General features: G+C 35.2%; 1 protein-coding gene across 1 annotated transcript in view; it reads left to right on the top strand.

The window, feature by feature from the left end:
* Positions 1–15,456, top strand: part of VWDE (von Willebrand factor D and EGF domains) — a 65,373-nt gene extending 49,917 nt beyond the window's left edge. Inside the window, exons 21-30 of the mRNA XM_073899398.1 lie at positions 2,814–2,909; positions 2,991–3,086; positions 4,106–4,201; positions 4,779–4,874; positions 6,102–6,197; positions 8,518–8,613; positions 8,715–8,810; positions 9,575–9,670; positions 11,959–12,062; positions 15,163–15,456. Coding sequence (XP_073755499.1) covers positions 2,814–2,909; positions 2,991–3,086; positions 4,106–4,201; positions 4,779–4,874; positions 6,102–6,197; positions 8,518–8,613; positions 8,715–8,810; positions 9,575–9,670; positions 11,959–12,062; positions 15,163–15,177 — 887 coding nt within the window. The 3' untranslated portion in view covers positions 15,178–15,456. The remainder of the gene's footprint in view (positions 1–2,813; positions 2,910–2,990; positions 3,087–4,105; positions 4,202–4,778; positions 4,875–6,101; positions 6,198–8,517; positions 8,614–8,714; positions 8,811–9,574; positions 9,671–11,958; positions 12,063–15,162) is intronic.
* The last annotated feature ends 817 nt before the right edge of the window (positions 15,457–16,273 follow it).

Genomic DNA, 16,273 nt, shown 5'->3' with positions numbered 1-16,273 from the left:
CCGTGCTTTCTTTAGTAATATCATAACAAAATTATGTAATGTAATTCGGTTAGTAGAGATACAAGTCTATTTCATTCTGATGTAGTAGTCTGTAACTACATTGCTGCATTTGATTTGCTAGTAGTTCATTTAAAATGCTTATGTATTTTCATAAATGATATTGACTATAGGATTATGCCACTTGATCAAATGTTTATAAAACTTTGCATCTCTTTCTGTGTATTGCAAAGGTTTTATAAAATATTCTTTCCTTGATAATTTGGAAATTTTATTTCAACTAGATCATCTGTCTTGGCTTCATATCTGGGGGTGATTTTAGATTATTTTTGTTTCTTTCATTGCAGTTGTATCAACTCCTCTATCTCTTCTTCAATTTAATCATTTATATTTTGCCAAAAAACATATTTATCTCATTGAGATTTCAAATTCTTAGTTTAAAATTATACATAGTATGTTTGTATAATTTAAAATTTGCTTCAGTTTATTATTGAACTGCTCACATGTCAGGAATACAAACGTGAGCAATTTCCTTTGCTTTGAGCCTCAGAGTATGAAGTGGTCAATAAATGTTTGTTGGCTATTTCCAACTCCTAATAAAATTATTAGTTATTGTTCTTTACCTTTTACATTGTTTAACATTCTGTGCACCTGGTATATCCAAATAGACTATAAATTCCTTGAAGGCAGGAACTGTATGATGACTTCTTACTACTGCACAGCTCCTAGTATAATGGTATACCTGTAATAGACCTTAGATGAAGGAATGAATTACTTCATGTTAAATACTGTGGAAAGAGCAGAATATTAATAAATGTTATTGACTGACATTTCTTTTTCTTTTTTGGTTCTTTAGATATAAAATTTCAGCCACCATCAACAGATCATTCACCATCCGGTACAAACTTTACCCACAGTCCTGCTACTATCAAAAAGTTCTTGGACACAACCAGCGACATCTTGCACTTCTCATTAAAATTAGTTACAACTCAAATGAATAATTCAAAGAACATTATTTCCCATCAGATATCAGATTTTGAACAGGCGGATCATACTATCAGTACAGATCTCAGTCTGGAGGAATTGGGAGTGTCCGTGAACAACCGTAGTTCTTTAAGCATTAACCCAAACAGTTCCCATGGTGAAGTAAAAGATATTATACAGAGCACCATCCAAACAGAGACAGGAGGGCATAATTCTCAAATTTACAGGTCTGCCCAAGGTTTCACGCAGTATAAGGATGGGTTTGTCTCATCAGTTACCAGAGCCATCACTATTTTACCAGAAAAGCCTGGATGGACCAAAATATCAACTTGTGCTGAATCACCTTGTTTTCTTGGTGTTCCTTGTGTGCCAACCACAGATGGTCACTTCCGATGTGGACGCTGCCCGTTTGGATATTATGGAGATGGTATCAATTGCAGAGGTAGTACGAAAACGCTTCAGAAGATGCAAAGAAAACTAGTTCACATTTAAGTAATTAAAAAGAGATGGTTTTCTACTTATTAATTTCTATTTACTCCATTTAGTTCACCAATTTCTATTCACTATATTTATTTATTATTTGGGTATATCCTCTTCATACTTCAAAAAAAAGTTAACATGGGTGTTCCTGAGTTATTTTTAAAAATAATGTCAAATAGTACCATAACTATATAATATATTATAAACATGTTTTTGAGTACCTACTGTGTTCCGAGGTCTATAGAAACATTCTTTATCAATTATGTCATATAATCCATAAAGACTCCACATATGGAGTGTTATTTTCCCATTATGCAGATAGGAAAGCAGAGCCTTAGAGGGCTAACTGACTTGCCTAGTATTAAGCAACTAAAGAGATAAAATAAGGATGTGAATAACATTGTGGTCTGAGTTCTTTTCAGCTCACAGTGGGCATTTAGCACTTTAAATTACTAATTGTGGTGTATTCACTTATTTTCATAAACTAGGTTTCTCTGTAATTCCTCCAGCTTTTGAGAATAAAACAAGTTGGGCATCACTTTAATTTTGAAAGAAGCGTTTACTTCTTTTCACAATTATCAGTATTGTTTTCTTTGATGCAAATCAAATTTTTGGCTTTGATACTGCAGAAGCTATTTCGCGTTGGTATTTTGTTACTTTGTTTTGTGTTATTTGTGTTTTGATTTGAGATTAACAAGTAATAGAGCTGTTGGGGTGTGTATTTCTTTGTTCTCAGTATTACTGAGAGGTACTTTTTTCTGTCTGTTTTTGTTTTTTTTGTAGAAATAGTGATAATAATAACTTTCAATACTTACATGTTTATAATATAAAACTCCATATTATTAATAAACAAAACAAAACAATCACATACATTTCAGTTACCTCAGAAAAATGTTAAATGCCTAATAGAATATATCAGGTAGTTAAAGAAGCTTAAGGAATACAAACCTATAAACTTATGATGTGTTCCTAGCATCTTGCTCTTTGAAATTGATTATTCCTGCCATTTACCAGCATTTATCTGATTAGCATCTGAAACTTTACTGACCTCTGAAAAAAGACTGTAATCCCATTTATGACTAGCAGCCACCTTCAACATCAGGCTTTGGGAGTAATTACCACATATGGTACTTCTTTCTGACTGTATTAGTCATGTTTGTCAGTCATTCTAGTAGTAAAACAAATACAAGGGGAAAAAATAATTTTATAGATAAATGCAGTGGTTCGTGTTCAATAAGCAGCCTCAAAATTTTCCAATTTCAGAGAATATGACTTTTCCTATAAGTAAGTCTAAGGGCAATATGTATATATATTGTATCAACAATTCAGCCTTTTTTCGTTGATTTTTGCAGCCATTTGTAGACACCCATGTGGAAAAAGCAGGGAATGTGTTGCCCCAAACATATGCAAATGTAAACCTGGCTACATTGGTTCTAACTGCCAAACTGGTAGGTATAGCACTCACTAGTTTGCATAATGAATTTAATGGATAATTGACATTTCTAAAACATGAACTTTATTTTATACAGCTGTATGTCATCCTGATTGCAAAAACCATGGAAAATGTATTAAGCCTAACGTTTGTGAATGTGCCCCAGGGCATGGTGGAGCAACCTGTGATGAAGGTGATAATTCAAATTAAAAATCAAATAAAAGAAGCAAAATAACACTATTTCCTTTAAAGCTTTTTTTAAAGATAATTCAGTTTTACTATGTCTGTACTAATATATACTCGTTAATGCTGGCGGGGAAGTCTAAGCTTTTTAATGTTTATTAAAAATAATTTATTTGAAGCTTCTAAAAACTTAAATTTCTAAAATTAGACATCCAAAGAGTAAAGCTTATTTGTCCTTGGTAAAATTGTCTTCAGAAGTAATATTTTTGAGATTTAGTTATAAGGTGCCATATCCCTACATTTATTTTAGTTTCAAGCAAAGGACACCTGATTATTAAATGACTTGTCAAACATGGCTCCAAGAAAGTGCTGAATACCAAATAATTAGAACATATTAGGTAGTAAAAAGAACCCTAAAAAGTGAATTTCAAAAACATGTCTATAGCCATATAATTTTATTATTTTGGTTGAAATCTTAGGAGGAGAGTTAATGAAATGACATTTTAAAAATGGATAATATTTTAAAAGAACACATTTGTTATTTTTAATATTTTAAAGAATATACTTTGATAGATGGTACAAATAACTACTAATAAACTAAGAGCCACACTAAATACTTTCATGACAAGGCAAGTTACAAATTAACAAATTAAAATAAATCCAGAGTGAACTAAGAGAAACACTCAATATCGATAGCATATGAAAATAATTGTGGAAATATAGGAGTATTCCATTTTTAGGGCAGGAATGTGTAAGTCCAAGTCTCACTTCTCAGAAGAACCCCAAGATGATGCATTTCCATCCAGCTAACCAGAAGTTTTATAAACCAAAACATGCTGATGATTTGTTGGTGTTTTTAGAGTATGAACTTACATAGTCAATCCCACAGAACTAAATTTCATAGTAAAAGAGAACGGAGTTTATTATAAATTGCTCTTACAAGAAAGTTTCTTGTCGCTGTGATTCATAAATATAAACTGACCTTTTCCTAATTCAAAGCTGACTTAATAACATAATCTGTGTCTGCAGAACACTGTAGTCCACCTTGTCAACATGGTGGCACCTGCTTGGCTGGAAATCTCTGCACTTGTCCTTATGGTTTTATAGGACCAAGGTGTGAAACAAGTAAGCAAAACTCTCTTGCAGCCTAATGTAAGGAAACTGCTCCTTTGAATAGTTGATGGCTTTAATACTAAGATAAACCCAAAGCCTAGTTAAAGGACATACATTCATGATTTATTCTGACAGTTCTCATTCTGCATGCCACCGGGAGCCCTGGGTGCCAGTACTAAGATAAAGAAGTTTGTTCTTAGAAGCAACTCTCTTCTTGACCCTATCCGTGACCATTTCTTTGAGATAATAATAAGAATTCCAGTTTGTTGATTTGCATATAAGTTTATCTTGTTTAATTTATATCTATGATTATTTTCATTAGTAACTAACAATTTTCTCAAATAGCCAACTCTTGTTTACCATTCAGCTCAATGATTTTCTTCCTTCCCCAACTCTATTAGCAAAAAATAGCTGAATGTGAGAATTAGAGACCATTTAAAGCCAAAGAATAAGTTATTTTTATTTTTCTCTCTGATCTTATTGATTAGAGGATGTGATTGGCAGCTACGAGCTAGCTAGGTAATAGCCAATAATATGGCCAGTTCCAAGCCTAATCTACCTTGCTTTTATTTTTATTCTACAACCTTAGTGGTTTGTAACAGGCACTGTGAAAATGGAGGTGAATGTCTTACACCAGATATTTGCCAGTGCAAGCCTGGCTGGTATGGACCTACTTGTGGTACAGGTAAAATCAGAAATACGTTCAATGAATAAATCAGTTAAAACAAATTTAAGGTGCACCCCAATATCCTAAAGACCAGCACCCCAAAGCATAAAGCTAATCTGACAAGATTGGTATGAAGTTTTATTAAAACCCTGTCTTTTGATTCTTTTTCTTCTTGTATCAGACCATAGAGAGTATTTCAGCTTTACTGTTATCCAGGCCCAACCAGTCTTTTTTTTTTTTTTCCTTTATATTTCCATCATCCACTTGCCTTATAGTGGAGAGAAACAAATCTGTATTACATCTCCTAGATCTCTTTCAAGTTTTTTTTTTATCACAACACAGACATTCTGTTTCATGAAACATTCAAGCAATTAAGGTACACCATCCCATTATTCTGTTTCTTTACCCCAATATCAGGCTTACTTCTTTGCCAGCATGTTTGCAGTTATCTGTGTATAATCTAATCCATTGTGATCTAATGACTTTTCTCAACATAAATTTAATTTAATGCTTATAGCTTGCCAACTATGTGTGAAGCATGATGCAAGGGGGAACAAAGATCAATGTGATTTTTGCCATGTCTTCAAATAGTACATCATTAGTGAAGGAGACACAGGATACAGTTATTCAAAAAGACTATGATACAAGTTGGATTATAATAAGTAATGTAATTAACGCACAGTTCTTGGAAGCAGAGAAGACAGAAATTCAGTCTGGCAAGTACAGTTTGGAAGAAAATAGTATTGAGGTAGGCTTTGGAGGATGGGTAAAGTCTGGGTTAAAAATAGAACTGGTGGAACAAAGGTAAAGAAGCAAAAACAGAATGCTTTTGAGCATGCTAGGACTTGAGTGCAGTGTTTCTATTTAAATGAGGAAGGAGACTTAAAGAGTTACACATTTGGCCCCATGTATTTGAGCAGATTACAGACCATCCAGTTAGTGCTGTTGAAATGTCTTCTAATTTCTCATCATTTTTTCAGCTTACAGAGGGCATTCTGAATTCTAATCATAACCTCCATATTCCTAGCTTGGTATTATTTGTAAACTTAATGAACAGACTTTCAAAGCTATTATACAGTTATTTCATTCCTCTTATGTTTGGCAAAGTCAAATTAATTATAGTTTATGGGTTTTACTTGCAGTAAAAATAAAATATTTCATTATGCACCATTTGTACTTCAGTGCAGCTTTCATTTTTTAAATAATAAAACTTTTATGGTCTCTCTTTCCCCTGCCGTTCATTAGCTTTGTGTGACCCTGTTTGCCTCAATGGTGGTTCCTGTAATAAGCCAAACACTTGCCTCTGTCCAAATGGATTCTTTGGTGCACAGTGTCAGAATGGTAATTATTCTTTCTTTCTAAATAAAAAGGGAAAGGCATAAACAGAACTCAGAGTAAGCATAAGACAAGTCTCAAAGGGGAAGATGCTATTTTTTTTCTCTATTTCTTGTGATGTTGCCATTGTGGTCACCAAATGACCAGATCTTGGAAATGTATGAGTTATTATGTAAAATATTTGTATTTATTCAACATATATTCGGCTCCTGACCTTGTCTGTGTAGTTTTGTAGGATCGAGGTCTGAACCAAATAAGCAAACTTCTCTTGCAGTCTGTTGTGTGTAGTGGTGTCATTTTTATGGCCCTTGCAACAAAAGTGTTTGATTAATGGCCAATCTAAGGTCTACTATTATCTTATTGTCTTTCAGCTTTAGTGTTATTAAACATTTATGAAAAGCTAGCTATGCACAGCACTGTGCAAGGTGATATGGGCACATAAAGACGAATCATTTCCCCCTTCGTGGCCTGCTATTTTAACACTTTCCTTGGTATAGTAATGCTACAATTTTTTTTGGAATAATGAGCACATCCTGAGGCTGACAGTGTAGGCATGAATGAATGTCAATAAATTAAATTTAAAATGTATTTTCTACATCTTCATATCTTTGAGTTTATGCAAAACGCAGAGTAGATTCTTAGTAGAAACATGTCAGAACCTGTCATAATTTAATTCCTAAAACATACACTTTCCTTGCCATGTTATACTTCGATGTGATTTCATTTCTTTTATTTGGAGGTTGGCTAGGATTCTTAGGTTGCACTTGAGCTAGAGAAGAAACCATCGCTGAAGTACTAGCTTCAAAGCAAATGAGTTTTTCTAATTAAGATTTCCTTTAAGGAGCCAGTTTGTGAAATGGGAAGAAGTAAAGACTAAGTTAAGGCAAACCTTGAAAACCAAGCAACTACGTCTAAACCCGTATTTATGAGCTGTAGGTGTAGTTTTGACCGAGAACATAAGAGGGTATTAAAAAGCTGATAACTCTCATGCTCCTTGCAGCAGATGCAAGATACAGTGAGAAAACTTCTCTAAAATTTATATGCCAACCAAATAACTGGGAAAGGAGGAAATCTCTAAATTATTAACTATTAAACTAAAATTTATCTGTTGAACATATGTCATGTTGGCAGGTTTTGGAGTAAGGTAGCCTCTAAAACTTCTAGCTAGCATGGATTTTGGAATTTACTTAAAATCTCCAGGATCAGACTTCCTGACTTTCAGGTTTGAACTAGACAGTTGATGTAAGGAACAAGTGAGACGTAATACTGTAAGTGCATGGCTAGCTACCATAAATAATAGTACAATTGGTTTTTTAGGGTTTTTTTTTTTTTTGCGGGGGGGAAGGGCAGAGGTAGAGGGAGAGAGAGAATCTTAAGCAGACTCCATGCCCAGTGCAGAGCCCAATGTGGGGCTCAATCTCACGACCTTGAGATCATGACCAGAGATCATGACTCAAATTAAGAGTCAGGCACTTGACCGACTGAGCCCCCCAGGTGCCCCAGTACAATGGTCTTTAAGACATGCTGCAGAAGATGCAGAAGAAATAATATGATCTTTATTATCGTCAGGGAAAAAATAAGATTTAAAATTTCCAGACAGTTTTGCTTATCATTTTTTTTAATAAAGGCGTTTAATTGTCATTCTGGAAGAAACATGAAGCAATAAAAATCCTCTCAAAAAAGGTAATAAATATTAACTTTTGAATTCTATGGAGCAGAATCATATACACAGAAGATACTAGTACAACATAGTCAAGGTTATCCAATAAATAGTCCTAACAAAGCCAAGGAATTACTGTTGAAAGGATTTTTCACTAAGCATTCACAGAAATAAATCACATATAAAGCTCTGCCTTTATGACCTCAGTAGGTATTCAAGTCAACTTAAAATTATTTTCCAAAAATCATGTGACAGATTGTTGAGATTTTTCTAATTTCCACAGGAATAGATGCATTTCTTATTTTGAACCAGGGTTTGACTTATTTTCTTGGTTCTGCCCCGATCATTTCACTCTTTACTTCCAAGAACGGTGAAATAAAAGATCAGGTTCATAATTTAAGCACTATAATACCAAAGATGCCGTTTGTTATGAACATTTCATCAATACATTTCAAATTGTGCTAATCCACTGGCTGCTTAGAGCTATGAGCATTGGATTTTATGATTTAGAAAGGATGGTTTTAATGACTTGCAGTTGTGATCTTTTATTTTAATAGCACATTTCTCTGCCTTATGACCTCATAGATAACAAGCACATGAGGCAATATGTAATATATAATAATCGGAGATGTAATATTCACAGATTGCTGCCATGTGTTCTTTTAGCTATTTGTCACCCTCCCTGTAAGAATGGCGGCCGCTGCATGAGAAATAATGTGTGCACCTGTCGTGACGGATACACCGGTAGAAGATGCCAAAAAAGTAAGACACCGCTGAATGTATTCGCCAAGCACAGGTAAAGCAAACACATGAAAGAGCAAAAGTATTGCTATTTGAGGGCTGTTTCATCCCTTTCCCTGAAGGTATCTGTGATCCCATGTGCATGAATGGAGGAAAATGCATTCGACCAAACGTTTGCTCTTGTCCTTCTGGTTGGAGAGGGAAACAATGCAATACAGGTAAGAGGAACACTCTTAAAATGTTAAAGCCTCATGAGAACATAAAGTAGAATTTACTACGAAGAGCATTTTCCTTGTTTATGTTGTGTTTTGTCTTTGTTTTGCTTCTTTGTTCCTACCTTAGGGGATCCCTTTTTGAAAGAGTAAAATGCCAAGGGCTCTGAATTCATTCTTTCAGGTTAGCAGGGAAAGAGGATGTTCTGTATGTCCAGTCTGTCCACTAGAATTGCCAGGATAAATGACAAGTCTATAAGTCCTGTCTCCTTGTCTTAAGTAGAGGGCAGGAGAAGGTGTAAAAAATTACTGATTCCTTGACCCCATCTCAGACCAACCAATTCAGAACCTTCCAAGGTGGGGGTGCCACGGCTTTCAAGTCTGGCTAGGTTTTGAGGTGATAGCAGCTCTCCTCATTCAAATATTTCAATTTTTTTCCTTTTTATAAATTACTATTTAAAAGTACCAGCTATTACAATGTATTTGTCAAAGTGAAAAAATAAGCAACATAAGTGTCCAACAATTGAGGGAAAGTTAAATCCCAATGCATTCGATCAGTGGAATTTTATATAAGCATTAAAATTGCCTTATTCAAGAACCAGTAGTGACACTGAAAAATGTTCTTGATAAAATGTTAAGGGAAAAGCTCCTTTAAATCATTAACTTTAAACTGGTTCTCTTTTTTTTCTTTCGTGAAAATTTTTGGGGTTTATTCATGAGTAATTGACTAGCAAATTAAATTTTTAACTTGTTTTTATTTCTATTTGCAGCTATCTGCTTTCAGAAATGTAAAAATGGTGGTGAATGCATTGCTCCCAGTATATGCCATTGTCCTACCACATGGGAAGGAGTGCAGTGTCAAATACGTAAGCCTACGAAATTTGTTACTCTGTGTTCTGAACCTGAATCTGTTATAATCATCAAACAAAGTATAGTGTGAGAAGAAATCATAGAAAAAAACAAATCCCAGCATGACGATCCATTCAAAAAAAGATTTTAGAAATAAATCTTATTGTTATACCCATTTAAAAGAAGAAAATATGGCAAAATATATTAAAATTTTATGTGACACAGTTAACTCCTAATTACGACCTGTGCGTTGCTTTTGAAGTTCTCTCATGTGTGCTGAAGAAGGTTTTTAATATACACTTTCAATATTTTTTTCATATTATGAGAAAAGTAATCAATCATGAAAATCATAAAATATATTAGAAAGTTTTAAAAACTAAATTGTCCCAGATTCTACCACCTAGAACTAATTCCTATTATGACTTTAACGTGTTAATACATTTCCCTTAGTTTTAGTCATACATATTACATAGATGAGGTCTCGGGGTATTGAGGAAAATCAAATTGTATGTAATTTTGAAATTTATGAAAACTTGAAATAACATGTTAAAATATTAACAAAGATTAACTCAATGGGAAAAACTGGAAATCCCCCCAAAATATTTTCAAATGATCAGTAATTACATGATTTCAAAACTGGTGATCCAAGTGCTTTGTAAACTGAAAACATACAGTTGCAAAATGATCATGTGTTTTTATTAGAAATCCCTGCCCTGTTTTTTGATGTTTTATGAACCACATTTGTTTCCATGTATCAGAGATTCTGCATATAGCTCCCATGACTCTTTGACTTTATTTTATTAGTAACTGCTATTATAATTTATACATTTTTCATCCTAAGAAAATATTATCAAAGAATTCACTGAATGCTACTACCTGCTTAAGAAATATCTGCTCAAAAATCAATAATTCTTATTGGAAGTTAGACGTGATAAACTGCTAGAAAAAAGAGCTATCACCCTCAATTTGGGCTTCTTATTCTAGGGAGAGGTCTATGTGGACACAAGAGAGAATGAAGAGATGTTAAAAGCACATTAGTGTGGGAAGGTGCCCCAGTGAGTGTGGGTTGAAGTACTCTGCAGCACGATATGCACTGTAATTGTGCACCTTGCAGCACTTCTATGTGAAGTTTTCAAAGTCCCCTTCCTCAAAATGCTTTATTTCCAACTGTCCGGAAATTCTAAATATTGACATTTTTTGAACAAGATGTCTTATTGCCATCTGCTGGAAAGTCATTGTAACAAATATTCAAATCTATGATGTCTGTGATGTGAAAAGTACTTCCTTACTGTGGAGCTTTGTGCATGACAACACCTGCCCAACCATACCCAACAGCCCTTAATGTTGCACTTATACCAAAGTGAATATCCTTGAGTTACATAAGCTTTCCTTATGAGCTATGAAAGCAGTTATCTCTCCCATGAAAAATAACTATATTGTATATAATTTTATATTATGCTTATTTTCACTCAGTATTACTTAAAAGCATTTTCCACGTCCTTCAAAACATAATTTTGAATGAAATAGTAAGTTCCATAATATATATAATTTTAAATATAACATAATTTAGATATATATATAATTCACTTGATTTTTGCCTTTATGTTGAACATTGTAGTCATTTATGTTATTACTCTAACAAGCATTTTCTCTCTGTAAGTGGGCAGTTGGATAGATGATAATATAGGTGGTTAGATTAGATAGATAGATGATAGATAAACAGATCGATATTGAGGTATATTGAGATAGATATAGGTATTTTTAAGTTTCCTGAGAAGAGATTTTTTAAGGAAGAAATTGCTAGTTTAAAAATTCTTAGGAAGTTTCAAATACAGTTGTTTCACATTAAACTTCCAACGATAGTATATTCAATTGTCAGTTTTTGCGTACACTGGCTGATACTGAATTGTTTCTTTTAAACGTTGCTAAATTATCAAAAAGCAAATTATGAATGTTATTTTATGTTACTAATTTGAATCTTCTCTCTAAAGAAAACAAAAACCTATACCTAATGTTTAAAATGTAGCCAATGGAAATTCTGTTTGCTTTAATAATATCTTTAAAGAATTGTGAAACTGATGTGTTGAGTTCTGGCTGTTTTGTTTATAAATGTGTATGAGTATGTGTGTGTGTGTGCTCTGGCCACACAAGGATGGGAGTGTAGTTGGTCATTCATAAAATCTTATGACTATTTTACAGTTGAGTTGCTGAATGGCTTCAGACCACCAGAGTAGAATTGAAATATTCTTGTGAAATCAAGCATTTGTGTCAAAGGATGGTAATGGTAAAAATTTGTGTATTGCAGCAATTTGCAAACAGAAGTGTCTTTATGGAGGCAGATGTGTATTTCCCAATATGTGCTCTTGTCGCGATGGATATTCTGGAGTCAAATGTGAAAAGAAAGTACAGGTACTTTAAATTTTAAACAGAAAATAAATATTAGATATGGACATCTGTCTACTCAGATATTCTGCTTAGCAATTGACACCTATCTGTTAATGTTTATTTCCAAATTAAAAAACATGCAAGGATTTATACTGTCTGCCTCTGAAACTAAAAATAATATTTTCGGGTCATGATAGGGTTATCTTAATATTCAAACTTTTGATGTGTACTTAAGGAATTTTAATGTTTAGATATGACCTCAAGTGTAATATTCTGTTTCATGGCACTGGAGCTGAAAGAGAACAAATTTTCCCCAATATGAACTTAAGACACCGCTAATTTATATTTTTGTCAAATACTAGATAAAAAGGCTACCTTCACCCCTCCCCCCATTTTTTTTTTTTTTTAAATTCACCACTTTTAAATCCAGGGCTTCATTGATTTGAGGATGGGTTGTGTGCCACGAAAACCTGTCTATCCTCATTCTTTTCCCAGACAGTATTTCTTTCTCTTACTTGCTCCCCATTAAAGGCCATTTCAGGGACACCTGGGGTGCTCAGTCGGTTAAGCGTCTGCCTTCCGCTCAGGTCATGGTCCCAGGGTCCTGGGATGGAGCCCCGCATTGGGCTCCCTGCTCAGCGGGGAGTCCGCTTCTCCCTCTCCCTCTGTTGCTCCCCCTGCTTGTGTGTTCTTTCTCTCTCTCTGACAAATAAATAAATGAAATCTTTAAACAAATAAAATGCATTTTGGGGAAAGCAGTAAAAAAAACTCTTCATATCATTAGAATTAGGATTTATTTTTATTTAAAAAATCAAGAAAACAAAGGAAAAACATGCTTTCTTAGAGTTCCTGATATTGTCCCGCACTTACTTAGAAGGCCAGTGCTATAGAAACCTCTATTTTATTTTATTTTTTAAAAGATTTTATTTATTTATTTGAGACAGAGCACAAGCAGGGAGGAAGGGAGAAGCAGACTCCCCGCCGAGCAGGGAGCCCGATCCCAGGACCTGAGCCAAAGGCAGCTGCCTAAACAACGGAGCCACCCAGGCGCCTCTAGAAACATCTATTTTAAAAGTTTCTATGATCAAATCTGTGCTCATAAGATTAAACTAAATTTTATTTTGTCCCAATCTTAAATTTCTAAATATCTTCAGCCAAGGAATTTTTTTAGGCCTAATTCCTACATGTTCAAGGGTGGTGCTAATGCGGGGGGGAACAGAGCTCTCAAAAATTTCTTAATCTGTATTAGTTTTAACTTAAAAAGCAATTATATGCTATTTAGCACTTCAGAAAGCCCTAGGGTTGTGAATATCAAAGTATGCTGGCGTGCTATAATTTGAAAAATGATAAGGAGTTTTCTTTTTGAAGTGGGATCCTGGATCGGTCTGGCGCAGAGGCGAAGCGCATGCGCACGTGTGTTTCTCCCTGCGCTGGTGTTCAGCCGGGATGCCTACCGCCTCCGTTTTGAAAACAAACACAAACAAGCTCATAACTGTACTGTGGTTTGAAAACCAGAAAACAAAAGTTACGGAGTACCTATTGGATCAGCTGTTGTTGAGAACAGTAAATGTAAAAACGTGAATTCCCTGGTTCAAAGACCGCGTATACGTGTATTACTTTATTTGGAGATTTTTATGGCACAGAAATCCTATGACCTCAAAAGCTTTCAACTTCACTCTGACATACTAAACTAGGTGACTTCTCTATAACCTTTTTAAAATATATTTCTTTACTACCTGAATCCTTCATCAGATCATCTTCATCCCCGCTAATGGTGCTTCTGAGACGGCATCTGGAGCCATATTAAGGAAGGAAAGAACAGCGGGTCGTGGGGAAGGGAAAGGAAAACAAAAAAGAGATTAGCTCAAGGACCCCATGTCCTGCTTTCCTATAACCTGCTCTTCTAAATTCTTGACTTTAATTCTCACTTGAGCTTACTCTGTTGCTCATTGGTATCATTGCTTCCTTTGTTTTTTATATTTCTTTGGCTCCAAAACAGAGGGTAAAAATAAATTTCTTTTTAATTAGGAAACAAACTACCATTTATGAGCATTCACAGAACCCTTCTGACCCTTCCCTGTACCCTTCCTGCCTACCTTCCTGGCCCTTCTTCCAGCATCCTGAGGTAGTGGAGGGAAAAGAAATGGAAGATAGTGATTGAGTTGCCAGAATTTCAATCAAAACAACAACAGAACGAGAATTACTAGCTAGAAACAAAGGACACAAAGGGGAAATTGGGCAGAGGAGGTGCTAAAGAGGGGTGGGTTTATGAAAGGCTTCCAGAGGCTTCCGAAATTGTTGCCCAGCTCCAATAGGTACATTTAGTATTGGCCCTGCCACTTGTTCACTCTACGACCTTCAGCAAGGTATTGAACCCCTCCGAGCCTCAGTTTCTTCATCTGTACTGTGGTGCTAATAACACCTAATCACAGGGTTGTTAAAGGACTAAATATGTCATCACAAGTGGCTGGCATGTAAAAGTCACTGTGTAAGTTGGTTAGTTGATTATTGGTTATTGAACAGAAGAATAGACACGGAGAAGGAAAAGTATGAGGAAAGAGACTGGAGAGAAACGTTGACATGCACTGAAAACAGTCTTTTCCTGAAAAGTATCAGGAAAAAAATGTACTGGGTTTTATTGAGCATGGTTGTTTCTTGAATGTAACCTTTGGTCAAGATGGAGTCATGTAGTCTCCAAGCTCCATTTAGTCACAACCGTTTTGATATGTATGTATGTAGGTATGTACGTATTAAGATTTTTTTTATTTGACACAGAGAGAGACACAGCGAGACAGGGAACACAAGCAGGGGGAGTGGGAGGGAGAAGCAGGCTTCCCACTGAGCAGGGAGCCCGATGTGGGGCTCGATTCCGGGACCCTGGGATCATGACCTGAGCCGAAGGCAGACGCTCAACGACTGAGCCACCCAGGCACCCCGTTTTGATATTTAAATATGATCTGGATTAGATCTCAGTTTTATGAAAGCAGTACTTAGTCTCCAGTGGCAAACATAGAACCAAGAGCTTTCTGTATCACGCCAGAGAGAAAGAGGTGGCAAATAATGAGCAAGGGTTAAACAATTTTCTAATATTCATTGAAACTTGGTTTCCTTCTTCCTACTACAGACAAAACACCATTAATATCAAGTATGTGAATCACAAGCCTGTCTTAAGAATGAAATTTTTATTCAGAAAAAGTTGAAGATAACTACTTGAAGTTTATTTGAGCATAATTTTAAAAATTATTTTAAAGACTGAAGAAACTAATAACATACAGAATGGTCTTACCTGTCATTGTTAGAGAAAACCAAAGAAGAAATTCAGGTAATCTGAATTGCCTTTGAAATGTGATTTGATATTTACATATTGAGATGATGTATCTGATATTCTAGACATTCACATTATCTAATAAACTGATTATTTCCCAGTTCTTACTGTGATGGTGTCTCTATCACCAGGGATCAGTCAGCATAACAGAAGCCATTTGATGTATCCATATATAAAGTGTTATGCAGAATTAGGAACTCTCAGGACTCTTGGAAGAGCTGGGGGGGAGGGTGGGGAGAGGGGGAGGTAGAGGTCAGGAAAGCAGCCGCTGAAGGTCAGAGAGGTAGGTATCGAAGATGTTAGCCTAAAGCACCAAGCAGATGCTTTTCAGCTTTCTTGGAGCTGCTGCAATACTTGAGAATCTTTTAAAAACTCCACCAACTTCTCAAGCAAAGCGGGTCATTATAAAAAATTTGTTGGAAGACCACTGTGAATCTTTTATCTATCCAAATATCTAGCTGCAAACACCTTTGAAAAAATAATGACTTCCCATTTCTATCTTCTGTCTCTCTGGAAAGCTTTTGTCATCAGCAAACTCTAACCCAGAACCACACAGAAAAGGGGATTCTAGAAAATGTAGCTCTAGCCTTACACAAAAGTGACAGTGGTACCAAGGAGACAATAGTGAGCTAACAGAAGACATACCCTGCATCTTAATTGCTTTGGACTATATTCCCGAGACTAAAGCTATCATTTTTCCATGATAAAAACACCATATTTAATTTTGCCTGTTTTTCCCTTCCAGTCTTTCTATTGCTCTGACCTGTACATTTCTGGACAAGGTGGAAGAAATAATGAAATTTTGGTCTTAGAAGACTTACTTGGTCACTGGGCTGATATGTAAAAAGAGCATGAGGATGTCGGTTTCATTTTTCCATTCTTTTGGTACCTTGATCTGTTTTGGTGTAGA

This window comes from Callorhinus ursinus, unplaced genomic scaffold (genome assembly GCF_003265705.2).
Source record: "Callorhinus ursinus isolate GAN/ISIS: 27379988/994484 unplaced genomic scaffold, GSC_fseal_2.0 scaffold12, whole genome shotgun sequence".
Lineage (NCBI taxonomy): Eukaryota > Metazoa > Chordata > Mammalia > Carnivora > Otariidae > Callorhinus > Callorhinus ursinus.
Note: the sequence above shows the minus strand (reverse complement) of the source record. Positions and strands in the feature narration are given on the sequence as shown.